General features: G+C 49.7%; 1 protein-coding gene across 1 annotated transcript; it reads right to left on the bottom strand.

Moving 5' to 3' along the window:
- smpd1 (sphingomyelin phosphodiesterase 1) lies at window positions 1-27077 on the bottom strand (the record flags this gene model as incomplete). Its single annotated transcript, XM_038818969.1, has 5 exons — window positions 1-1373; window positions 2104-2249; window positions 4703-4779; window positions 15215-15386; window positions 26299-27077. Coding segments are annotated over 5 exons (1578 nt in total), but the record flags the coding sequence as incomplete, so codon positions are not given.
- Between the last annotated feature and the right edge of the window lie 234 nt (window positions 27078-27311).

Below are 27311 nucleotides of genomic sequence, written 5' to 3'. Positions count from 1 at the left end.
GGACAGGTACAGCATGGGGTTAGATACAGAGTAAAGCTCCCTCTACACTGTCCCCATCAAACACTCCCAGGACAGGTACAGCACGGGATTAGATACAGAGTAAAACTCCCTCTACACTGTTCCAGAAATGCACCCAAGACCAACCCTCAGAACACTTCAAACATAAACCTGCAGAGTTTCATTGTCTGTAATCCGTCTCCTCTTAAGGGTGGGGGAAGAATTATCACCTTCACACATCCTGGGTGTATAAAAGGTTTTGGATTCTGAGATTTAACAGAAGCTTTCAGAAGCCACAGGATTTGTACCAAACAGTTAAATTAAGTTGAAATTCAGATCAATTGTGATCGAACTGGATGTTGACATGCGCACAAGGGACTGAAAGGCCGTCTGTTCTGACATTCCCCGTTAAGGACCCCAGAGTAATGGTGGTCACCTAGGCACAGAATGGTGGAGTTAACCTAGCCCTGGGCCAAGCTGAGTTGAAAATTAAAAGTCATTGGGGATAGACAAGACCCAAAAATCAGATCCGCCATGATCTCATCAAATGGCGAAGCAGGCTCGAGGGGCCGAATGGTCTAATCTTGTTCACAGTTTGTATGTTGAGATGCCGGTGAGGAAAGCAGGATGAGGATTTGGTGCAGGAGGTTATCTGGGGTCATTGTCACCCAGCTGTTACTCAATGACAGATCCCTCCTCCTCTGATTTGGAAGGAGCTGGGCGTTAATACTGTGGCTATTTAACTTCACCGGCTGGGTGATAACCGTAACCCCCTCACCCTGAGTCCACTGCCTGTCGCCCGGCCCCGCAGCCATTGGTCAGAGTCAATCCAGCCACACCCACCCTCTCACCAGGAGTCAATTAAACATTTATTAATTGGTTGTCTGCCAAATTTAATTGATGATAATTTGTTTTGGGGGGTGGGGGGGGGGGGGGGGGGTTGCTGGGGGCCACTGCTTTCCTGGAATGATTTCAGCACATCCTCCGCCCCCTCCAAAAGCTCTGCATTTCCCTGAATGTCATCTCCTTGTGAAGGTTCTTGCACAGGGCAGGATCATCTGCTCGGCCTGTGCGCAGGGCGCAGATGGTGGCTGCCTTGCAGGCTTCCTTACACACCTGTGCAGTGTGCCCCTTGTGGTACAGGAACCAATACCTCTGGAAGAGGCGATCATCACGCAGGAAGCGGCTGATGAGATTGTCCATGTCGACAGGAAACACAGTCTCCATCCCATAGGCCTCCCTGAGCCCGTACAGGCGGACCCACTTGGGATTCAGAGTCTCATTGGCCTCGGTCAGATTCAGGATGTACGTCTCATGGTCAAGCACCAAGTGCGAGCTCCGAGGATAATCACCGTCAATATGATAAATCCGAAACCCTGTGAAAAACGGTGTTTTATGAAAAGAACACACCAGCAGTCAGACAGATATAGTCACCATGGTTACTGCAATTCAAATCTAGGGAACAACATTCAAACTTGGAGAATTTGAGTTCAATTCTAAAAATCTGAATTCAGTGAAAGCCATCATAGAATTCACAGTGCAGAAGGAGGCCATTCGGCCCATTGAGTCTGCACTGGCCCTTGGAAAGAGTACCCCACACAAGCCCATACCTCCACCCTATCCCAGTAACCCCACCTAACCTTTTGGACACTAAGGGCAATTTATCACGGCCAGTCCACCTAATCTGCACATCTTTGGACTGTGGGAGGAAACCGGAGCACCCGGAGGAAACTCACGCAGACACGGGGAGAACACACAGACAGTGACCCAGTGGGGAATCCAACCCAGGACCCTGGAGCTGGGAGGCACCAGTGCTAACCACTGCGCTTCTGGATTGTTATGAAAGCATCAGATTGTTTCCCAATGTCCTTCAGAGGCCAACCAGCCATTGTTACAGTTACTGTTGACCTTGATGTGAGATGGACTCGCAGACCGGACACCAGCTCAGACTGTGACATTGGAGCAGAGCGAGCATTCGCCTAACAAACTGAGAAATCCAGCCCCACCCCAAGGCTGAATGCCACCCTCACACGCCCCCCCCCCCCCCCCAGCTGCTGTTTCGCTGACATTACCCCTCCCAGACTGGGTACTGTTACCCCCTCATACCTGGGTTCAGGTCGATGTAAGTGGTAACACTCGGGGCGATGAACGCCACAGACACGGCACGACTCAGAGTCTCCTCATCGTAGAAAACCTCAAACTCATCCACATGGGTGTGGCCAAAAAACTGCGCAGCGATAGTCCCCTCATACCTGGGGCAGCAAAGAGAGGGTTAACAGACTGAGGGGGAACAGGAGAGGGTTAACAGACTGAGGGGGGAACAGGAGAGGGTTAACAGACTGAGGGAGACAGGAGAGGGTTAACAGACTGAGGGAGACAGGAGAGGGTTAACAGACTGAGGGAGGGAACAGGAGAGGGTTAACAGACTGAGGGGAGAACAGGAGAGGGTTAACAGACTGAGGGAGACAGGAGAGGGTTAACAGACTGAGGGGGGGAAACAGGAGAGGGTTAACAGACTGAGGGGGGAACAGGAGAGGGTTAACAGACTGAGGGGGGAACAGGAGAGGGTTAACAGACTGAGGGAGACAGGAGAGGGTTAACAGACTGAGGGAGACAGGAGAGGGTTAACATACTGAGGGAGACAGGAGAGGGTTAACAAACTGAGGGAGACAGGAGAGGGTTAACAGACTGAGGGGGAACAGGAGAGGGTTAACAGACTGAGGGGGGAATGGGAGAGGGTTAACAGACTGAGGGGGGAATGGGAGAGGGTTAACAGACTGAGGGGGACAGGAGGGGGTTAACAGACTGAGGGGGACAGGGGGAGTTGTCATGTGAGAGTACCTTTAAGAAATGGTGTTTCAGAGTGATGTCAGAGTGAGGGTGGAGCTGGGCTGTGTCAGCTTTTTACTTTTGTTTTAGGCAGTTTGCTGCAGAGTGTATTTTAGTTTCGTTTTCAGAGCTGGGTAGCTGCAGTCACAGCCATAAGGTGTATTAGTCGCCCTCTCTCTGTAATCTAAAGACTGTAAATCGATCCTTTGGTGATTTAAAACTAATAACTGCTGTAAATAGTGAATTTAAACCTGATCTTTGTGTTTTAAAGTTTTTTTATTAAGGCTTATGGATTTTAAAAGGAAAGCTTAAAGGATTACTTAGTGTTGTATTCTTTGCGGGTTGTATTTGAATTGATGGTTGCTAAGATGTTCACTGTATGTTTTTTAAAGTTTAACTTGAGTTCATAGAATAAACATTGTTTTGCTTTAAAAAGTACTTTTTCATTTCTGCTGTACCACACCTGTAGAGTGGGCCGTGTGCTCCCCATACCACAATCTATTAAACGTTGTGGGTCAGGTGAACTCCATGATACACTTTGGGGTTCTCTATACCCTGACCCATAACAGGGTTAACAGTCTGAGGGGGAACAGGAGAGGGTTAACAGACTGAGGGGGGAACAGGAGAGGGTTAACAGACTGAGGGGGAACAGGAGAGGGTTAACAGACTGAGGGGGGAACAGGAGAGGGTTAACAGACTGAGGGGGAACAGGAGAGGGTTAACAGACTGAGGGACCCGTAGAAGCCTCCCCAAACAGGCGCTGGAATGTGGCAACTAGGGGCTTTTCACAGTAACTTAATTTGAAGCCTACTTGTGACAATAAGCGATTTTCATTTCATTTCAGGGGGGAGTTAACAAACGGAGGCTGGGACCATAGAACATACAGTGCAGGAGGCCATTCGGCCCATCGAGTCTGCACCGACCCACATTAAGCCCTCACTTCCACCCTATCCCCGTAACCCAATAACCCCTCCTAACCTTTTTAGACACTAAGGGCAATTTATCATGGCCAATCCACCCAACCAGCACGTCTTTGCACTGTGGGATGAAACCGGAGCACCCGGAGGAAACCCACGCAGTCACAGCGAGAACGTGCAGATTCCACACAGACAGTGACCCAAGCCGGGAATCGAACTTGGGACCCTGGAGCTGTGAGGCAACAGTGCTAACCACTGTGCTATCGTGCTGCCCAGGAACAGGAGTGTGTTAACAAGTTGGGTGGGGCACAGTGCAGGAGAGGGTTCACAGAATGGGGAAGGGGTACAGGAGAGGGTCACAGAATGGGGAAGGGGTACAGGAGAGGGTCACAGAATGGGGAAGGGGTACAGGAGAGGGTCACAGAATGGGGAAGGGGTACAGGAGAGGGTCACAGAATGGGGAAGGGGTACAGGAGAGGGTCACAGTCTAAGGGAGGGGTACAGGAGAGGGTCACAGTCTAAGGGAGGGGTACAGGAGAGGGTCACAGTCTGAGGGAGGGGTACAGGAGAGGGTCACGGTCTGAGGGAGGGGTACAGGAGAGGGTCACAGTCTGAGGGAGGGGTACAGGAGAGGGTCACAGTCTGAGGGAGGGGTACAAGAGCAGGTTCACAGTCTGAGGGAGGGGTACAGGAGAGGGTCACAGTCTGAGGGAGGGATACAGGAGAGGGTCACAGAATGGGGAAGGGGTACAGGAGAGGGTCACAGAATGGGGAAGGGGTACAGGAGAGGGTTCACAGAATGGGGAAGGGGTACAGGAGAGGGTCACAGTCTGAGGGAGGGGTACAGGAGAGGGTTCACAGTCTGAGGGAGGCAGTGAGTGGGTTAAGGAAGTGTGGCAATGTGAACAAAACATTCAGTACAATGTTTACTGAGAAAACTCTCTCTCTGTCCCACATACCTGTTAACAATTCTGTAATAATTCCAGCTCCAAACCTTCATGCAGACACCCGGTGGAATGTGACCAATTATGTGAACCTTAAGGGAAAAACAATTTGTTTAAAATGTAGGCGAGACCAAGTGTGTGACAGTGAACAGGGCCCCAATAACAGACGCCTTCAGTTCCTGGCCAGGAACAGAAAACGGGGCCTAGGAGCAAGTGTTGAATACTGAAAGACTCACAGGGGCCACAAAGGGTTTCAATGCAGAACCCGGGTAAGGAGTGAAGTCGAGGGAATCTTTTTCATCCAAAGGAGAGTCCAGTTGTAATATCAGTTCCCTGGAAGAGGGGCGCAAATGGAGAAGGGATGGGGTTAGGAAAGAATCAGGTCAGTTTCTGGGGAGAACGGGAGTAAGAGATGTGGGGAGAAGGTGGGACTGAAAGATGTGCAGACACTTAAATACCCTCTGAAATAGGGCAATTAGGGATGGGCAACAAATGCTGGCCTATAGAGCATAGTAAAGAGTAGGATTGAGGTATATGGGGAGATGGTGAGAACGAAAGTTTGTGCCATGGATTCTGAGCTCTGATGATTCTGCCCAACTCCGAACGACAATTTTACCTGGTCCAGAAACGGAAACTTTGAGCCGAGGGCTGGCAGGGTGAGTGGGAGAAACATTGCTCTCGCTCAATGCAATGGCCACAGAATCACAGCAGCTTGGACGTGGGGCTGTGCCTGTGAGATAGTCAAGTGTTGAACTGTGCAGAGACAGCGCTTCTGTATAAATTTAGCTGCAACCTCTTCTGGAACTTTCTCCCTAACAGCACAGTGGGTGTACCTACATCACAGGGACTGCAGCCGTCCAAGGAGGCTGCTCACCTTCACCTTGTCCAGGGCAATTGGGATGGACATTAAATGTTGGCCTTGCCAGTGACGTCCACATCTCGTGTAATGACGGCACGGTAGCACAGTGTTCAGCACTGTTGCTTCACAGCTCCAGGGTCCCAGGTTCGATTCCCGCTTGGGTCACTGTCTGTGCGGAGTCTGCACGTTCTCCCCGTGTCTGCGTGGGTTTCCTCCGGGTGCTCCGGTTTCCTCCCACAAGTCCCGAAAGACATGCTGCTCGGTAATTTGGACATTCGGAATTCTTCCTCAGTGTACCCGAACAGGCACGGAATGTGGCGACTAGGGGCTTTTCACAGTAACTTCATTGCAGCAAGCTTACTTGTGACAATAAAGATTATTAAAATTTTAAAAATACAGATCGAAGACCAGACAAGTGTCCCATTGCTGCTCACCCTCTCCTCAGAACATAAATTGTACTTGGCACCCAATTCCTTCCAGCCAAGACGCACCCCTCCCTCTGCACTGGATACTCGCTGTATTTCTCAGCTCGCTGTTGTGTGAGAGAGATTTTGAGGGAGACAGTGAGGTGCTATATAAATGTATGTACCCGCAGTGGAGTCACATGCGTCAGTGACTGGCCTGCACTCAGAGATGTCAGTGAGAAACCACAGTGCTGAATAAGCAGCTGCTCTCACAGGATCTAGCAAATTGTCATCCGATCCTCACACCTCAACTCGGACTGAGACGAGCAGCAAGGAAGTTGCAGAGCAACAATTAACAGAACCAAAACTGTTAATGTGCAAAGAGGCAGAAAAAGGAGGAATTATCACAAGAATCCGAACAAACAATAATATAATGACCATTAGGGCCAGCCAAAATCCCAGAGGAGAAATGAATTCTCTGTTTAATTAAAATTGCTGTGTCTCTGGCCCAGCCGTTAAAACCAGAGTGAAAAACCTGCTGGATCCAACTCTTACAAAGAACAAAGAAAAGTACAGCACAGGAACAGACCCTTTGGCCTCCAAGCCTGCGCCGACCATGCTGCCCGTCTAAACTACAATCTTCTACACTTCCGGGGTCCGTATCCCTCTATTCCCATCCTATTCATGTATTTGTCAAGATGCCCCTTAAATGTCACTATTGTCCCTGCTTCCACCACCTCCTCCGGCAGCGAGTTCCAGGCACCCACTACCCTCTGTGTAAAAAAACCTGCCTCGCACATCTCCTCTAAACCTTGCCCCTCGCACCTTAAACTTATGCCCCCTAGTAATTGACCCCTCTACCCTGGGGAAAAGCCTCTGACTATCCACTCTGTCTATGCCCCTCAATTTTGTAGACCTCTATCAGGTCGCCCCTCAACCTCTTCATTCTAGTGAGAACAAACCGAGTTTATCCAACCGCTCCTCATAGCTAATGCCCTCCATACCAGGCAACATCCTGTAAATATCTTCTGGAAATGGGTGGAACATGAAAGAAGCACATTTATGTCATAACTGAAACACAAATACATTTTGAAATAATGGGGAACCAAGTATCCAAACGGAAAGTGGTGTTAGTAATGTTATGGAGTTTGCACATTCTCCCCGTGTCTGTGTGGGTCTCACTCCTACAAACCAAAGATGTGCACGGTAGTTGGACTGGCCACACTAAATTGCCATTTATTGGAAACATTTTTTAAAGTAATGTAATGGAGAAATTAAAGAGGCTAAATCTGGAGCCAATGATCGATGTCACAGGGTTTAAAAATAACTGGCGACAGAGCTGGTGGATGCTTTGGTTTTGATTGTCCACAATTCTCTGGATCAATTGGATCCCATTATTCAAAAATAGAGCAAGAGAGGAAAAGGGGAATATAAGCCAGATAGCGGATGTCAGCGGAAGAGAAAATGTTCAGTCTAGGAAATTGAAAGGACACTTTGTAAATCCTGGTGAGCGAGAAATCGTGTTTGACCGATCTATTGGAGTTTTTCCAGAGTGAAACAAGAAGGTTAATAAGGGGAAAACAGTGGATATAGTATATTTGGATTTTCAAAAAGCATCAGATAAGATGGCGATTATGAATAAAATTAGAGTTCATCAGATGGGGGTAATATATTCGACTGAGCATTAACGATCAGGGTAGATTCATTGTTGTTTTAGCAGTTGTGATGTCACAAGGATCAGCTATTTGTAATCGATATTAACTATTTAGAAATAGGACTGATGTAATGTATCAACGTTTGCTAACAACACAAAGTGGCAAAGCTTTGATTTAATCCATTGGCTGTGGGAATAAACATAGAAAACAGGAACAGAAGGAGGTAATTCGGCCCTTCGATGCTGCTCCACTAATACATTATGATCATGGCTAATCATCCAACTCAATGGCCTGATTCCCGCCTTTCCCCAGATCCTTTGATCCCCTTCACCCCAAGTGCTATATCCAACTTGAAAAAATGCAATGTTTTGGCCTCAACTACTTCCTGTGGAAACAAATTCCACAGGCCGACCACTCTTGGGGTGAAGAAACTTCTTTTCATCTGTCTTAAATGGTCTCCCCCGTATCCTCAGACTGTGACCCCTGGTTCTGGACACACCCACCGTCGGGAACATCTTCCCTGCATCGACCCTGTCCAGTCCTGTTAGAATTTTATACGTTTCTATGATCCCCCCTCATTCTTCTGAACTCCAGTGAATACAATCCTAACCGATTCAATCTCTCCTCATACGTCAGTCCCGCCATCCCAGGAATCAGTCTGGTAAACCTTCGCTGTACACCCTCGAGAGCAAGAACATCCTTCCTCAGAGAAGGAGACCAAAACTGCACACAATACTCCAGGTGTGGCCTCACCAAGGCCCTATAGAATTGCAGCAACACATTCCTACTGCTGTACTCAAATCCTCTCACTATCAAGGCCAACATACCATTAGCCTTCTTTACCGCCTGCTGCACCTGCATACTTACCTTCAGCGAATGGTACACAAGGACACCCAGGTCCAGCTGCACATTCCTCTTTCTCAATTTAGCCATTCAGAGAATAATCTGCTTTCCCATTTCTGCTACCCAAGTGGATAATCTCACATTTATCCAAATTATACTGCATCTGCATCCTCCTCACAGCTCACCCTCCCATCCAATTTTGTGTCATCTGCAAATCTGGCGATATGACATTTTGTTCCCTGATCTAGATCATTAATATATATTGTTAATAGCTGGGGTCCCAGCACCGATCCCTGCATGACCCCACTAGTTACTGCCTGCCAATTTGGAAAAAGATCTGTTAGTTCCTACCCTGTTTCCTGTCTGCCAACCAGTTTTCTGTCCATCTCAATACACTGCCCCAATCACATACGCTTTAATTTTACACACTAATCTCTTATGTGAGACTTTGTCAAAAGCCTTCTGAACATCCAAATAAACCACATCCATTGGCTCCTCTTCATCAATTCTACTCATTACATCCATGAAGAATTCCAGTAGATTTGTCAAGCATGATTTCCCCTTCATCAATCCATGCCGACTCTGCCCGATCCTGCCACTGTTTTCTCAGTGCTCTGCTATAAAATCTTTGATAGCGGATTCGAGAATTTTCCCCAGAACCGATGTCAGGCTGACTGGTCTAGAATTCTCTGTTCTCTCTACCTCCCTTTTAAATAGCGGAGTTACATTAGCCACCCTCCAATCTACAGGAACAGTTCCAGAGGCTATAGAATCCTGGAAGATGACCACCAATGTACCCACTATTTCTAGGGCCACTTCCTTCAGTTCCCTGGGATGTAGATTCTCAGGCCCTGGGGATTTATCAGCCTTCAATCACATCAATTTCCCCAACACCATTTCTGATATTGATCTCCAGTTCCTCCCTCTCACTAAACCCTGTCATCCCCAACATTTCTGGGATCTGATTTGAGACCTCATCTGTGAAAACAGAACCAAAGTATGTATTTAGTTGCTCAGTCATTTCATGGTTCCTTATTATACATTCCCCTGTTTCTGACTGTAAGGGACCTACATTTGCCTTCACCAATCATTTTCTCCTCACGTGCCCATAGAAACTTTTACAGTTTTTACGTTCCATGCAAGCTTACTTTCGTACTCTATTTCCCCTTCTTAATCAATCCTTGGTCCTCCTTTGCTGAATTCTCAACAGCTCCCAGTCCTCAGGTTTTGTTATGGCCAATCTGTATGCTTCTTGGATCTAGTAGAACATAGAACATAGAACAGTACAGCACAGAACAGGCCCTTCAGCCCTCGATGTTGTGCCGAGCAATGATTACCCTACTTAAACCCACGTAACCCGTAACCCAACAATCCCCCATTAACCTTACACTACGGGCAATTTAGCATGGCCAATCCACCTAACCCGCACATCTTTGGACCGTGGGAGGAAACCGGAGCACCCGGAGGAAACCCACGCACACACAGGGAGGACGTGCAGACTCCACACAGACAGTGACCCAGCCGGGAATCGAACCTGGGACCCTGGAGCTGTGAAGCATTGATGCTAACCACCATGCTACCGTGAGGCCCCAAAGTAATTTCTCTTGTAAGCCATGTTTTGGCCACTTTCCTGTTTTACTTGTGTCAGAAAGGGATAAATAGTTGTTGCATTTACCCCATGTGCTCTTCGAATGTTTGCCACTGCCTATCTACTGTCATCCCTTTCAGTAACATTTCCCAATTGATCGTAGCCAAATCACGCTTCATACCATCGTAGTTCCCGTTATTAAGATTCAGTCTCCAAATCAGCTTCTTCACTCTCCATCTTGAAGAACAATTCGAGCATATTATGGTCACTCATCCCCAAGATGGTCAGATTCCATTCTCATTACACAGTACCCAATCTAGCATGGCCTGTTCTCTAGTTGGCTCCTCAACTTATTGATCCAGAAAACCATCCCATGTACACTCCAGGAATTCCTCCTCCACAACATTGTGGCTAATTTGATTTTCCCAATCTATATGCAGATTAAAATCACCCATAATACAGATGTTCCTTTATCACACGTGTCTCTAATTTCCTGTTTTCAATGCCTCCAGTTTGGGGTCTATAAAACCACCCATAATGTTTTTTCCCCTTTGGTGTTTCTCAGCTCTACCCATTCAGATTCCACGTTGTTGGAGCTAATATCCTTCCTCACTATTGTGTCAATTTCTTCTTTAACCCACACGGACACTCCCAACAACTTTTCCTTTTTGTTTGTCTTTCCTAAATACTGAATACCCCTGGACATTCAGTTCCCATCCCGGATCACCCTGCAGTCATGCCTCCGTAAACCCGACTCTATCACACCCATTTAATAATAATAATACGTCTATTCGCATGATTAGAACATAGAACATACAGTGCAGAAGGAGGCCATTCCGCCCATCGGGTCTGCACCGACCCACTTAAGCCCTCCCTTCCACCCTATCCCTGTAAACCAATAACCCTTCCTAACCTTTTTGGCCAATTTACCATGGCCAATCTACCTAACCGGCACATCTTTGGACTGTGGGAGGAAACCGGAGCACCCGGAGGAAACCCACGCAGACACAGGGAGGACGTGCTGACTCCGCACAGACAGTGACCCAAGCCGGGAATCGAACCTGGGACCCTGGAGCTGTGAAGCCACAGTGCTATCCACTTGTGCCACCGTGCTGCCCGTTGATCCACTTTATTGCGAATGCTCTGCACATTAAGGCACAAAAGCCGGTAAGCTTGTCTTTTTAACATTACTTGCACCGTTCCCATTATTTTTCACTGTTGCCCAGTTTGAATCTGGCCTTTGGTGTCTCTGCCGAAATCCTGCTATTTCTACTCTGACTAGCACGTGGCACTGGCAGTAATCCTGAGATCACTACCTTGGCGGTCCGACTTCTCAACTTTCTTCCTAACTCTTTAGTGAGCGATTGCAGGCACGGTTGTTGGGACAAGGTGGGGGGAGCTTTGGGCGTGGGGGGAAAGTTTGGGCATGGGGGGTGGGGGGAAAGATTGGGCATGGGGGGGAAGTTTGGGCATGGGGGGGAAAGTTTGGGCACGGGGGGAAAGTTTGGGCACGGGGGGGAAAGTTTGGGCACGGGGGAAAGTTTGGGGCACGGGGGAAAGTTTGGGCACGGGGGGAAAGTTTGGGCAGCGGGGGGAAAGTTTGGGCACGGGGGGAAAGTTTGGGCACGGGGGGGAAAGTTTGGGCACGGGGAAAGTTTGGGCACGGGGGGAAAGTTGCCGGGGGAAAGTTGGGCACGGGGGGAAAGTTTGGGCAACGGGGGAAAGTTGGGCACGGGGAAAGTTTGGGCACGGGGGGAAAGTTTGGGCACGGGGGGAAAGTTTGGGCACGGGGGGAAAGTTTGGGCACGGGGGGAAAGTTTGGGCACGGGGGGAAAGTTTGGGCACGGGGGGAAAGTTTGGGCACGGGGGGAAAGTTTGGGCACGGGGGGGAAGTTTGGGGCACGGGGGGGAAAGTTTGGGCACGGGGGAAAGTTTGGGCACGGGGGGAAAGTTTGGGCACGGGGGGAAAGTTTGGGCACGGGGGGAAAGTTTGGGCACGGGGAAAGTTTGGGCACGGGGGGAAAGTTTGGGCACGGGGGGAAAGTTTGGGGCACGGGGGGAAAGTTTGGGCACGGGGGGAAAGTTTGGGCACGGGGGGAAAGTTTGGGCACGGGGGGAAAGTTTGGGCACGGGGGGGAAAGTTTGGGCACGGGGGAGTTGGGCACGGGGGGGGAAAGTTTGGGCATGGGGGGGAAGTTTGGGCATGGGGGGAAGTTTGGGCATGGGGGGAAGTTTGGGCATGGGGGGATGTTTGGGCATGGGGGGAAGTTTGGGCATGGGGGGATGTTTGGGCATGGGGGGATGTTTGGGCATGGGGGGTGCCTCAGTCACTTCTCTGCAACCCAGAAGGACAAAACTACAGTCTGGTTGCAGAGTCCCCGTGACAAATGGGCACGGGGTTTCGGGGGTGCACTGTTCGAACTAGCGAGCACCCAAAAACCCCCCTCCCCCATCCACAAACCCCCAATCTCCCCTCCCCCATTCTCTCCCCAATCCCTCCCCTCCCCTCCCGAATCCCTCCCCTTCCCACTTCACTAACTCCCCAGGCCAGATCATCTTTATTATTGTCATAAGTAGGCGAATATTAACACTGTAATGTTACTGTGAAAAGCCCCTAGTCACCACATTCCGGCACCTGTTCGGGTACACAGAGGGAGAATTCAGAATATCCAATTCACCTAACCTGCACGTCTTTGGACTGTGGGAGGAAACCGGAGCACCCGGAGGAAACCCACGCACACACGGGGAGAACGTGCAGACTCCGCACAGACAGTGACCCAAGCCGGGAATCAAACCTGGGACCCTAGAGCTGTGAAGCAACAGTGCTAACTGTCATGAGAATGTCACTTTAAAAAATGTTTGGCTGCTCATGTTACTGCAGTGATGTCAGAGAGTGGGTGGAGCTGAGCTCTGGCTGCAGTGATGTCGGAGTGTGGGTGGAGCTGAGCTCTGGCTGCAGTGATGTCAGAGTGTGGGTGGAGCTGGGCTATGGCTGCAATGATGTCAGAATGTGGGTGGAGCTGAGCTCTGGCTGCAGTGATGTCAGAATGTGGGTGGAGCTGAGCTCTGGCTGCAGTGATGTCAGAGTGTGGGTGGAGCTGAGCTCTGGCTGTAGTGATGTCAGAGTGTGGGTGGGGCTGAGCTCTGGCTGCAGTGATGTCAGAGTGTGGGTGGAGCTGAGCTCTGGCTGTAGTGATGTCAGAGTGTGGGTGGAGCTGAGCTCTGGCTGCAGTGATGTCAGAGTGTGGGTGGAGCTGAGCTCTGGCTGTAGTGATGTCAGAGTGTGGGTGGGGCTGAGCTCTGGCTGCAGTGATGTCAGAGTGTGGGTGGAGCTGAGCTCTGGCTGCAGTGATGTCAGAGTGTGGGTGGAGCTGAGCTCTGGCTGCAGTGATGTCAGAGTGTGGGTGGAGCTGAGCTCTGGCTGCAGTGATGTCAGAGTGTGGGTGGAGCTGAGCTCTGGCTGCAGTGATGTCAGAGTGTGGGTGGAGCTGAGCTCTGGCTGTAGTGATGTCAGAATGTGGGTGGAGCTGAGCTCTGGCTGCAGTGATGTCAGAGTGTGGGTGGAGCTGAGCTCTGGCTGCAGTGATGTCAGAGTGTGGGTGGAGCTGGGCTATGGCTGCAATGATGTCAGAATGTGTGGGTGGAGCTGAGCTCTGGCTGCAGTGATGTCAGAATGTGGGTGGAGCTGAGCTCTGGCTGCAGTGATGTCAGAGTGTGGGTGGAGCTGAGCTCTGGCTGTAGTGATGTCAGAGTGTGGGTGGAGCTGAGCTCTGGCTGCAGTGATGTCAGGTGTGGGTGGAGCTGAGCTCTGGCTGCAGTGATGTCAGAGTGTGGGTGGAGCTGAGCTCTGGCTGTTTGATGTCAGAGTGTGGGGGGGGCTGAGCTCTGTCTGCAGTGATGTCAGAGTGTGGGTGGAGCTGAGCTCTGGCTGCAGTGATGTCAGAGTGTGGGTGGAGCTGAGCTCTGGCTGCAGTGATGTCAGAGTGTGGGTGGAGCTGAGCTCTGGCTGCAGTGATGTCAGAGTGTGGGTGGAGCTGAGCTCTGGCTGCAGTGATGTCAGAGTGTGGGTGGAGCTGGGGCTAATGGCTGCAATGATGCAGAATTGTGGGTGGAGCTGAGCTCTGGCCTGCAGTGATTGTCAGAATGTGGGTGGAGCTGAGCTCTGGCTGCAGTGATGTCAGAGTGTGGGTGGAGCTGAGCTCTGGCTGTAGTGATGTCAGAGTGTGGGTGGAGCTGAGCTCTGGCTGCAGTGATGTCAGAGTGTGGGTGGAGCTGAGCTCTGGCTGCAGTGATGTCAGAGTGGTGGTGGAGCTGAGCTCTGGCTGTAGTGATGTCGAGAGTGGGGTGGGGCTGAGCTCTGGCTGCAGTGATGTCAGTGGGGTGGAGCTGAGCTCTGGCTGCAGTGATGTCAGAGTGTGGTGGAGCTGAGCTCTGGCTGCAGTGATGTCAGAGTTGTGGGTGGAGCTGAGCTCTGGCTGCAGTGATGTCAGAGTGTGGGTGGAGCTGAGCTCTGGCTGCAGTGATGTCAGAGTGTGGGTGGAGCTGAGCTCTGGGTGCAGTGATGTCAGAGTGTGGGTGGAGCTGAGCTCTGGCTCTGTTTTTTCGTTTCACTTTGGGAAAAGCTTTGGTGTGTCTGTGTCTTTGGTTTTGTTTTTAGTGTTGGAGCTGAAGCCAGACAAAGCAGGTGTACTGTTGATCTCTCTGCCATGAAAAGACTATCTCTTGATCATTTGGTGAATTCAGAATTATAAATGTTTTCAGTAGTGACTTTAACCTGATTCGCTTCTGTTAAAGGTTATGTTTTTTGTAAGTCTTCTGGATGTTAAAAGGACAGCGTACACATTACTTATTGTAGTCTTTGGGGGTTGTATTTGAATTGATGGTTGCTAAGATGTTCACTGTATGTTTTAAAAAGGTTAACTTGAGTTCATAGAATAAACATTGTTTTGCTTTAAAAAATACTTTTCCATTTCTGCTGTACCCCTGTAGAGTGGGCCGTGTGCTCCCCATACCACAATCTATGAAACGTTGTGGGTCAGGTGAACTCCATGATACACTTTGGGGTTCTCTAAACCCTGGCCTGTAACATAACCACTGTGCTATCGTGCTGACCCTAGCCCTCCCTGTAATCCCAACACACCCCAGAGCAGTTTCGCCCCACCCGAATACTCCAATTACCTTGTCTCCATTGTCCTCTGCGGTCTGCAGGATCTGGATCAGCCACTGTAACTGGCCACCCGGGTCCGTCGAGTTGATCAATAACCAGAAGTTTTCGCGAGAACAAAAATTCATATTGAGGGAAACAAGTTGGAGTCGAGGCTGGACTTTGACACTGTAAAATCCTGCCCTCCTGGGGGTAAGAGAAAACACACAGGGCTCAGCAAACAGCAGAAAGTCAGCACATCAATACACTGCTACTCTAAATCAATCTTGCTCCGAATCAGACTGTCATCTTCACTCTCCCCTTCCCCAGTGTTAAACGCCTCACCTCCCACAATGCTCCAAACCACTATCTAAATTGTATAGCTACGCACGGCAACTGTGAAAGTTTCACTATAGTCACAGGCCTCTAGAGATGGGTTTCATTGTGACTCTGGCCACATGGTGAACCTCATCTCCATGGCTATATTCTTTCCTGACTTCCCAAATGAAGGAAAGCAAGCCAAATGCCCCATTCCAGCAGAGAGTGTAAGTCACCACCTGCATCCTTGCTGGACCAGTCATGTCTCTTGGCTGAAAGAATATTTTAACCTTATTTTTCCCACCTCTACCTCACTGGGTATCTCACTGACCTCGGAGTCAAAGGTCATGGGTTTGGGCTCACCTGAACACATAAAACAGACTGCCACCTCTGTGATGATTTAGGAATATTGGCTTCTAAATATTGGGCCAATTTAAGGGTTAAAGGCCTGAGGTTAGAATGAGTTAGTTTGCAGTGATCAGGGTTTTAAGAAGAATGTTGCTTTGCTTCCAGGAAAAGCTGGTGAAAATGACCACGGATTGTGTTTATCAGTCTAGGCTAATGCTTTGTGGTTTGCCAAGGGAGGTCCCAGTGGAGTTAATGTGCTTTTGCAGCCTGCAGAGAGAATCTATGTTTTGTTTGGGAGAAGAAGTTATTGCTGGGTGGAGCCCAGGATTGCAGAGAGACATTTTGAGAAGCTGTGACGAGGCGCAGTTTTGGAGCAAAGGTTTTTGGAAGTAAAGTTGATCAGGCAATCACTGTGCTTTTTAGCCCCGGATAAAGGCAGTCTTCTTTCACTCTAGGATAGGGGAAAAAAGGTGCAATAATATTTGAAAGCAGAGCAGTCTTGTCTGAAGACAATGAAGACGCTGAAACAATTTAGTTGAAGCAGCTATTTGAAAATGTTCAGCCAGAGTCTGAAGAGGTTCGACAAGAGCCAGAATCTGTACGTTTTACTCTTCTGCCTGCTAATTTTAAGGTGGATTTAGAGCTGTCTGTTTCTTTTCTTGTTGTTTAATGGGCAACGGTTGTGTCCCCTTTATCCCACAGATACTTTTTGCTGTTTTTGGAGCCCCCGGAGGTTTAGCGACAATAAAAATGCAAATCCTTGCTGCCTCTCAAGATAGTCAGCTCCTGACAGGAGCAGCAAAAAGCTGCAACAGGTTGGAGATTATCGGAGAGGGAAGGGAGGCTGGAGGTCGGTGTGAGTTGAACGGCTGATAGACAGCGGTGTGCCTTGAAGGGAGATGATGGGTTAGTTGTGGTGTTGTGATTGCACTGAACTCTCTCTCAGACATTTTCACCGCCACCTGCTTAAATCTCTTATGTTTGTGTTTTCAGATATTAAATTTAAAAGTGATGTCACTTCAAAAAAGCTGTTCCCAACACAAGACTTCCATCACAGCACACGCCCCTCATCCACAACACACATGTCCCGAGATCCTACTGGGCAGGTGTTGGAAAGACCCAATGCCAACTCCTGGGAGATCATAGATGGAGGTTACCAAGGGAGAGGTGCTCTTTGCTGGATGTGTGGCTGCTTTTAGCAAATACTGCAACTAACAGCACTCACAAGAGCAAAACCACAGAATAAATGTGTAAATCAACAGGCCCTGCGGTCTCTCAGCTTTCAGTCTCAAACCATAGCAGCAATGAGCAATTGGGCATGTCACAGACTCAAAGCAACAAGCTTAAAGTCACAATTAACAGAATCAAAATTTGGCCGTGGCAATCGAAATTTGAGCAGTTTGTCCAAATGGTTAGTACTAAGGGAGTGCAGCAGTGTCAGGGGGTCAGAGGGAGTGCCGCACTGTCAGAGGGTCAGTACTGAGGGAGTGCCGCACTGTCAGAGGGTCAGTACTGAGGGAGTGCCGCACTGTCAGAGGGTCAGTACTGAGGGAGTGCTGCACTGTCAGAGGGTCAGTACTGAGGGAGAGCTGCACTGTCAGAGGGTCAGTGCTGAGGGAGTGCCGCACACTGTCAGAGGGTCAGTACTGAGGGAGTGCTGCAGTGTCAGAGGGTCAGTACTGAGGGAGTGCTGCAGTGTCAGAGGGTCAGTACCGCACTGTCAGAGGGTCAGTACTGAGGGAGTGCCGCACTGTCAGAGGGTCAGTACTGAGGGAGTTCTGCACTGTCAGAGGGGCAGTACTGAGGGAGTGCCGCACTGTCAGAGTGTCAGTACTGAGGGAGCCCTGCACTGTCAGAGGGTCAGTACTGAGGGAGTGCCGCACTGTCAGAGGGTCAGTACTGAGGGAGCGCTGCACTGTCAGAGGGTCAGTACTGAGGGAGCCTGCACTGTCAGAGGGGTCAGTACTGAGGGAGTGCCGCACTGGTCAGAGTGTCAGTACTGAAGGAGCCCTGCACTGTCAGAGGGTCAGTACTGAGGGAGTGCCGCACTGTCAGAGGGTCAGTACTGAGGGAGTGCCGCACTGTCAGAGGGTCAGTACTGAGGGAGTGCCGCACTGTCAGAGGGTCAGTACTGAGGGAGTGCTGCACTGTCAGAGGGTCAGTACTGAGGGAGTGCCGCACTGTCAGAGGGTCAGTACTGAGGGAGTGCCGCACAGTCAGACGGTCAGTACTGAGGGAGTGCTGCATTGTCAGAGGGTCAGCACTGAGGGAGTGCTGCACTGTCAGAGGGTCAGTACTGAGGGAGTGCTGCATTGTCAGAGGGTCAGCACTGAGGGAGTGCTGCACTGTCAGAGGGTCAGTATTGAGGGAGTGCCGCACTGTCAGAGGGTCAGTACTGAGGGAGTGCTGCACTGACAGATGGTCAGTACTGAGGGAGTGCCGCACTGACAGAGGGTCAGTACTGAGGGAGTGCTGCACTGTCAGAGGGTCGGTACTGAGGGAGTGCTGCACTGTCAGAGGGTCAGTACTGAGGGAGTGCCGCACTGTCAGTGGGTCAGTACTGAGGGAGCACCGCACTGTCAGAGGGTCAGTACTGAGGGAGTGCTGCACTGTCAGAGGGTCAGTACTGAGGGAGTGCCGCACTGTCAGAGGGTCAGTACTGAGGGAGTGCTGCACTGACAGATGGTCAGTACTGAGGGAGTGCCGCACTGACAGAGGGTCAGTACTGAGGGAGTGCTGCACTGTCAGAGGGTCAGTACTGAGGGAGCGCCGCACTGTCAGAGGGTCAGTACTGAGGGAGTGCTGCACTGTCAGAGGGTCAGTACTGAGGGAGTACTGCACTGTCAGAGGGTCAGTGCAGTACTGAGGGAGTGGTGCACTGTCAGAGGGTAAGTACTGAGGGAGTGCCGCACTGTCAGAGGGTCAGTACTGAGGGAGTGCTGCACTGTCAGAGGGTCAGTACTGAGGGACTTCCGCACTGTCAGAGGGTCAGTACTGAGGGAGTGCCGCACTGTCAGAGGGTCAGTACTGAGAGAGTGCTGCACTGTCAGAGGGTCAGTACTGAGGGAGCGCCGCACTGTCAGAGGGTCAGTACTGAGGGAGTGCTGCACTGTCAGAGGGTCAGTACTGAGGGAGTGCCGCACTGTCAGAGGGTCAGCACTAAAACATGTCAGGTGAGGACAGCTTTGTGGAATGTGTGGCCTGTCACATGTGGGGAGTCTTGGATCCGAGCAGTGTCTCAGATGACCACATGTGTGGGAAGTGCTCCCAGCAGCAGAAACTCGCTGACGAGTATAGAGATAGAAAAATAGGGCAGGCGAATGCATGGCTCAAGAGTTGGTGCAGGAGGGATTCTTGAATCACTGGGACCATTTCTGGGGAAGGTTGGACATAGACCTGAGGGACGGTCTTCGCCTGAACCACGTTGGGACCGACATCCTTGCAGGTAGGTTTGCTAGTGATGTTGGGAGGAGGTTGGCTGGGGGAGGGGCACAGAGTATTAGTAAAATGGAGACACATGTAGTAAAGGAAGCAAGTCAGAGAACAAAGAAGAACAAAGAAAAGTACAGCACAGGAACAAACCGAGTTTATTCAAGCGCTCCTCATAGCTATTGGTCTATATAAATTTGCCGTATTTATCCTTCTTCCGCACAGGAACATGCCGGTCCTGAATTCCTTTCAACTGACATTTGAAAGCCTCCCATATGTCAGATGTTGATTTACCCTCAAACATCCAACCCCAATCTAGGTTCCTCAGTTCCTGCCTAATATTGTTATAATTAGCCTTCCCCCAATTCAGCACATTCACCCTAGGACCACTCTTATCCTTGTCCACCAGCACTTTAAAACTTACTGAATTGTGGTCACTGTTCCCGAAATGCTCCCCAACTGAAGCTTCTACCACCTGGCTGACTCATTCCCCAATACCAGGTCCAGTACAGCCCCTTCCCTAGTTGGACTGTCTACATATTGTTTTAAGAAGCCTTCCTGGATGCTCCTTACAAACTCTGCCCCGTCCAAGCCCCTAGCACTAAGTGAGTCCCAGTCAATATTGGGAAAGTTAAAGTCTCCCATCACAACAACCCTGTTGTTTTTACTCTTTTCCAAAATCTGTCTACCCATCTGCTCCTCCATCTCCCGCTGGCTGATGAGAGGCCTGTAGTAAACCCCCAACATTGTGACTGCACCCTTCTTATTCCTGATCTCTACCTATATAGCCTCACTGCCCTCTGAGGTGTCCTCCCGTAGTACAGCTGTGATATTCTCCCTAACAAGTAGCGCAACTCCTCCACCCCTTTTACATCCCCCTCTATCCCGCCTGAAACATCTCAATCCTGGAACGTTTAGCTGCCAATCCTGTCCTTCCCTCAACCAGGTCTCTGTAATGGCAACAACATCATAGGGATTAGGAGAGGGGCCTCACGGTAGCATGGTGGTTAGCATCAATGCTTCACAGCTCCAGGGTCCCAGGTTCGATTCCCGGCTGGGTCACTGTCTGTGCGGAGTCTGCACGTTCTCCCCGTGTGTGCGTGGGTTTCCTCCGGGTGCTCCGGTTTCCTCCCACAGTCCAAAGATGTGCGGGTTAGGTGGATTGACCATGCTAAATTGCCCGTAGTGTAAGGTTAATGGGGGGATTGTTGGGTTATGGGTATACGGGTTACGTGGGTTTAAGTACGGTGATCATTGTTCGGCACAACATCGAGGGCTGAAGGGCCTGTTCTGTGCTGTACTGTTCTATGTTCTATGTTCTAATACACAATCTCCCTCTTCTGTCCTTGATCGGACCCACCCTCGCTCTAGTCATTCTCATATTTCTCACATATGTGTAAAAGGCCTTGGGGTTTTCCTCTATTCTACCCGCCAAAGATTTTTCATGCCCTCTCATAGCTCTCCTAATCCCTCCTGGCTATCTTGTATCCCTCCAGCACCCTATCTGAACCTTGTTTCCTCAGCCTTACATAAGTCTCCTTCTTCCTCTTAACAAGACATTCAACCTCTCTTGTCAACCATGGTTCCCTCACTCGACCACCTCTTCCCTGCCTGACAGGGACATACATAGCAAAGACACGTAGTACCTGTTCTTTGAACAAGTTCCACATTTCACTTGTGTCCTTCCCTGACAGCCTATGTTCCCAACTTATGCACTTCAGTTCTTGTCTGACAGCATCGTATTTACCCTTCCCCCAATTGTAAACCTTGCCCTGTTACACGCACCTATCCCTCTCCATTACTAAAGTGAAAGTCACAGAATTGTGGTCACTATCTCCAAAATGCTCCCCCACTAACAAATCTATCACTTGCCCTGGTTCATTACCAAGTACTAAATCCAATATGGCCTCCCCTCTGGTCGGACAATCTATATACTGTGTTATAAAAGCTTCCTGGACACACTGCACCCCATCCAAACTATTTGATCTAAAGAGTTTCCAATCAATATTTGGGAAGTTGAAGTCGCCCATGACTACTACCCTGTGCATCTGCACCTTTCCAAAATCTGTTTCCAATCTGTTCCTCCACATCACGGCAGCATAGTGGTTAGCACAAATGCTTCACAGCTCCACGGTCCCAGGTTCGAATCCCGGCTTGGGTCACTGTCTGTGTGGAGTCTGCACGTTCTCCCCGTGTCCGTGGGTTTCCTCCGGGTGCTCCGGTTTCCCTCCCACAGTCCAAAGATGTGCAGGTTAGGTGGATTTGCCAGACTAAATTGCCCTCAGGGTCCAAATTGCCCTTAGTGTTAGGTGGGGTTACTGGGTTATGGGATAGGGTGGAGGTGTTGACCTTGGGTAGGGTGCTCCTTCCAAGAGCTGGTGCAGACTCGATGGGCCGAATGGCCTCCTTCTGCACTGTAAATTCTATGAAATCTCTGCTGCTACTGGGGGGCCTATAGAAAACTCCCAACAAGGTGACTGCTCCTTTCCTATTTCTGACTTCAACCCAGACTACCTCAGTAGGCAGATCCCCCTCGAACTGCCTTTCAGCAGCTGTTATACTATCTCTAATTAACAATGCCACCCCCCCCCCCCCCCACCTCTTTTACCATCCTCCCTAATCTTATTGAAACATCTATAGCCAGGAACCTCCAACAACCATTTCTGCCCCTCTTCTATCCAAGTTTCCATGATGGCCACCACATCGTAGTCCCAAGTCTTAAGTTCACCCACCTTATTCCTGATACTTCTTGCATTGAAGTATACACACTTCAACCCATCTCTGTGCCTGCAAGTACTCTCCTTTGTCAGTGTTACCTTCCCCACTGCCTCACTACACGCTTTGACACACTGAACATCGGCTACCTTAGTTGCTGGACAAATCCGGTTCCCATTCCCCAGCCAAATTAATTTAAACCCTCCCGAAGAGTACTAGAAAACCTCCCTCCCAGGATATTGGTGCCCCTCTGGTTCAGATGCAACCCGTCCTGCTTGTACAGGTCCCACCTTCCCCAGAATGCGCTTCAATTATCCAAATACCTGAAGCCCTCCCTCCTACACCATTCCTGCAGCCACATGTTCAGCTGCACTCTCTCCCTATTCCTAGCCTCGCTATCACGTGGCATCGGCAACAAACCAGAGATGACAACTGTCTGTCCTGGCTTTTAACTTCCAGCCTAACTCCCTAAACTTGTTTATTACCTCCACACCCCTTTTCCTACCTATGTTATTGGTACCAATGTGCACCACGACTTCTGGCTGCTCCCCCTCCCCCTTAAGGATCCATGGTTAAGGGAAAAACAGGACTGACAAGTAAACATTCTGGAATATCAGATGTTTCGTTGAGTCAGAGGAGGATGTAAAAAGGGAGGTGGTGTTGCACTATTAATTAAGGAATCAATTACTGCAATGAGGAGAGATAATATCTCGGAAGGGTTTTCAAAAGAGGCGTTATGGGTTGAACTTGGGAATATAAAGGGGGCAGCCACATTTCTGCAAGTGTATAATAGACCCTCAAAGAGTCATGGAGAATAGAGGACCAGATATGTAGACCATTTACTGAGGTGTGTAATAATAATAATTGGGTCAATATACTAGGGAATTTTAAATTGCCCAACATAAATTGAGATAGTCACAGCGTAAAGGGTCCAGAGGGGGTGGATTTCTTGAAATGTATTCAGGGGAGTTTTTTGTATCAATGTGGAGAAGGCCCATGTAGGTGGAGCAGTGCTGGATCTGGTTGTGGGGAACGAAGCTGGGCTCGTGTTCAATGTGGTGGTGAGGGAGCATTTTTGTGATAGTGATCACAACACGGTACGTTCAAGTTTGGATGACAAAGGAAATTGCAACCTGCAAAAGAAGATTTTGGATTGGGGAAGGCAGATTTGACTAAAATAAGGTAGGATCTGGGTAAAGTTGACTGGGACAGCTGCTTACGACAAAATCTACAGCGGAGCAGTGAAGGGCATTGCGAAAGGAAATGGGGAGAGTACACGTCCAACATGTTCCCTATAGAAATGTAGGAGCAATAAGTTCAGGAAACCGGCATGTCTAGGACAACCCAGGACTGGATAAGGAGGAAGAGAAATGCCTTTAGCAAATCCAAAGGGAGAAATTAAACTGGCCCCAGAGGAACAAAGGAAGTGCAAGAGGGAACTTAATAAAGCAATTGGAAGAGCAAAAAAGGGGCAAGGAAAGGACTTGAGAGTAAGATTGGGGAGAACCCTCAGATTAAGGGGAAGAGGTTAATCAGGGAAAGAGTAGGACTACTAATGACTACATCATTAGAAACCAAGGGAGCAATCTGTGTGTGAAGCCGCAGGACATTGTCGGGTGTTAAATGAATACTTTGCATTGATCTTCACTCGTGAGAAATAGGAAGTAGGTACAGAATTCAGGAAGTGGGACTGTGAGGACCTTGAGCAGTTTGACATAGAAATGAGGAGGTATTGGAGCTTTGACAGGCTCAAAAAATTGACAAACCCCCAGGCCCAGATGAATTGCATCCCAGGCTGTTGTGGGAGGCGAGGCAAGAAATTGCAGGGGCTCTGACACAAGATTTTAATTCCTCTCTGTCCAAGGGAAGTGCCAGAGAACTGGAGAACAGCTAATGTGGTCCCACTTTTCAAGAAGGGTGGCAGAGATAAACCAGGGAATTACAGATCAGTGAGTCTCACGTCAGTGGTTGGGAAACTATTGGAGAGAATTCTGAAGGAGAGAATCTATCGGCAGTTGGAGAGGCAAGGTTGATCAGGGACAGTCAGCGTGGCTTTGTCAGAGGGAAATCATGCCCAATAAATTTGATAGAAGTTTTTGAAGTGTTGAGTATGTGGATGAAGGAGTTGATATAGTTGATATGGATTTTAGCGAAGCCGTTGAGTATGTGGATGAAGGTGTTGATGTAGTTGATATGGATTTTAGCAAAGCCTTTGACAGCGAAGCCGTTGAGTATGTGGATGAAGGAGTTGATGTAGTTGATATGGAGTTTAGCAAAGCCTTTGATGAGGACCCACATGGCAGACTGATTGAGAAGTTTGAAGCACATGGAAACTTGTTGAGATGGATCTGAAACTGGTTTAGTGATAGGATACAAGGGGTGATGGCAGAAGCTGTTTGGGTAACTGGAGGCTGGTGTCCAGCGGCGTACCACAGAGATCAGTGCTGGGTCCCTTATTAGACCATAAGACATAGGAGTAGAATTAGGCCATTCAGCCCATCGAGTCTGCTCCGCCATTTAACCATGGCTGATATGTTTCTAGTCCCCATTCTCCTGCCTTCTCCCCATAACCCCATATCCCCTTATTAATGATTGTTTGTTAATGAGATAGACGAGAACGTGGGGGATGGGGGGGGCTCATAAGTAAGTTTGCAGAAGACACCAAGATTGGTCAGGTGGTTTGCAGTGAAGAGGGTGGTAGGTTACAGGAAGAAATGGATGGGTTGGTCAGATGGGCAGAGCAAGGTGTTTAAACCTGATAAGTGCTAAGTGCTAGGCGATGCAGACTCGATGGGCCGAATGGCCTCCTTCTGCACTGTAAATTCTATGATTCTATGATGCATTTTCACCCAGAATGCTTTGGGTAGCTGCTGCCCCTGCACTGAACCCAGCCAATGAAATCCAACCATCAAACCCGGGCTGCTGCTCTCTGTGCCAGACTTGACCCGGCCGAACAGAGGATAATCACAGCTCGATAGGGGAGAGTGTGCATGTGGGTGTGGGAGAGTGAAAGGAGGGTAGTGTCAGTGATAGGGGAGAGTGTAAATGGGGATGTGGGAGAGTGAATGGGGGTAGAGTCAGTGATGGGGAGAGTGTACATTGGGATGTGGGAGGGGAGTGAATGGGGGGGGGGGGGGAAGTCAGTGATAGGGGAGAGTGTACATGGGGATGTGGGAGGGGAGTGAATGGGGGGGGGAGAGTCAGTGATCGGGGAGAGTGTACATGGGGATGTGGGAGGGGAGTGAATGGGGGGGGGGGGGGGGGGAGTCAGTGATAGGGGAGAGTGTACATGGGGATGTGGGAGTGTGAATGTGGGGAGAGTCAGTGATAGGGGAGAGTGTACATGGGGATGTGGGAGGGGAGTGAATGGGTGGGTAGAGTCAGTGATAGGGGAGAGTGTACATGGGGATGTGGGAGGAGAGTGAATGGGGGTAGAGTCAGTGATAGGGGAGAGTGTGCATGGGGATGTGGGAGGGGAGCGAATGGGGGTAGAATCAGTGATAGGGGAGAGTGTACATGGGGATGTGGGAGGGGAATGAATGGGTGGGTAGAGTCAGTGATAGGGGAGAGTGTACATGGGGCTGTGGGAGGGGGTGGGTAGAGTCAGTGATAGGGGAGAGTGTATATGGGGATGTGGGAGGGGAGTGAATGGGTGGGTAGAGTCAGTGATAGGGGAGAGTGTAAATGGGGATGTGGGAGGGGAGTGAATGGGTGGGCAGAGTCAGTGATGGGGGAGAGTGTATATGGGGATGTGGGAGGGGAGTGAATGGGGGTAGAGTCAGTGATGGGGGAGAGTGTACATGGGGATGTGGGAGGGAAGTGAATGGGGGTAGAGTCAGTGATGGGGAGAGTGTATATGGGGATGTGGGAGGGGAGTGATCACTTGATCCAATGTTGTTATCTCATGGTGAATCACCTGTTTCTCTCTGTGTAACTGCACCATCGCCACGACAATGAGTGTGCACCTCAGGAAGAAAAGCAATTAACAGTTTAAATGGAGATATACTTTGGCCTGCTTCTTTAAAAAGGATATAATTGCATTGGAAGGCGTACACAACTCATTAGTGGGGTGGGATGAGGGTTTATTTGATATGGAAAGATTGAGATGTTGGGCCTATCCCATTGGGGCTCAGTCGAGTGAGAGGTGATCATATTGAACCGGTTACCAGGGTAGATGCTGGGAGGATGTTTCCACATGTGGGATAGGTTAACAAGGGACGGCAGTTTAAAATGAAGGTGTTCTTCATGAGCAGACTGTCCCAGGACTCCCTGTCCCTCCTCCCCTCCCAATGCTCAGATTTGTATTTACCGAAGGGTTTCCTGGGCCTCCTTTGGCAGCCAATGTTTCCAGGCCTCCCCCATTGCATCATAGAGCCAAGCTGAGGATTCATTCCCGTGAATGAACGGAGGGGGGAAGCTGTTGACGGGAGTTGCCTCATGGTTGCCGACTGCGGGGTAGATGCTGACATTGCCCAGATAGTTCGAGATGAGTTTTGTGATGGTGTTGAGAGCCAAGAGTTGGTCTTTCCGAGTCTGGTCCCAGATATTGTGTGCTGGAATATCCCCAGTCCAGTAGACCAGGTCAAAGTGTCTGGGCTGGAGGTGCTGCAGCAGGTTCTCGATGGTTTTTAGGGGAAGGTCACACTTGCTGTAGTCACCCCACATACCAGCTCCTTTCCGATGTTTGGAGGGTAAACCTGAGCCTTTCCTACAGCACAGGGGATCTTTGCAGTCTGGGTTGTTCCCCGGTACATAGTCCTTATCCCAGTGAATGTCGGTAAGGAACAGCACCCTCGTGATCGGGGCACCAGGGTTCGGAGGTTTCAGAGGGGCAATGGGCGGTTTCGGAACATCAGGAAGTGTCACATTCCAGTCGGAGTAAATGTCCCAATGACCACAATTAACGCCAAGCAGTAGGCCGCAGATCTCAGAGGGCTTTAAGATGGATTTAATCCAGGCCGTAATCACATCGTGTTTGAACAAATCAATGGCCTGGACACAGACATCCCGAGGTGCCAGCCTTAAGTGGATGCACAATTCCGAGACCACAACAGCCACTTCATTGGAGTTATAGTTCAGCTGTTGGAACAGAAATCAGTAGAAAGAATGATTATGTAAGATTATAACACAAAATAGTATTAACATCCAGAGCCATTACTCCCAGTGACCATGTACAGGTCCTTCATCTAGTAGCTGTGTATTAAAGCTTGTAATGCAGAACAAGGCCAGCAGCGTGGGTTCAATTCCCGTACCGGCCTCCCCGAACAGGCGCCGGAATGTGGCGACTAGGGGCTTTTCACAGTAACTTAATTGAAGCCTACT

The sequence above is a fragment of the Scyliorhinus canicula genome, chromosome 14, assembly GCF_902713615.1.
Source record: "Scyliorhinus canicula chromosome 14, sScyCan1.1, whole genome shotgun sequence".
Lineage (NCBI taxonomy): Eukaryota > Metazoa > Chordata > Chondrichthyes > Carcharhiniformes > Scyliorhinidae > Scyliorhinus > Scyliorhinus canicula.
Note: the sequence above shows the minus strand (reverse complement) of the source record. Positions and strands in the feature narration are given on the sequence as shown.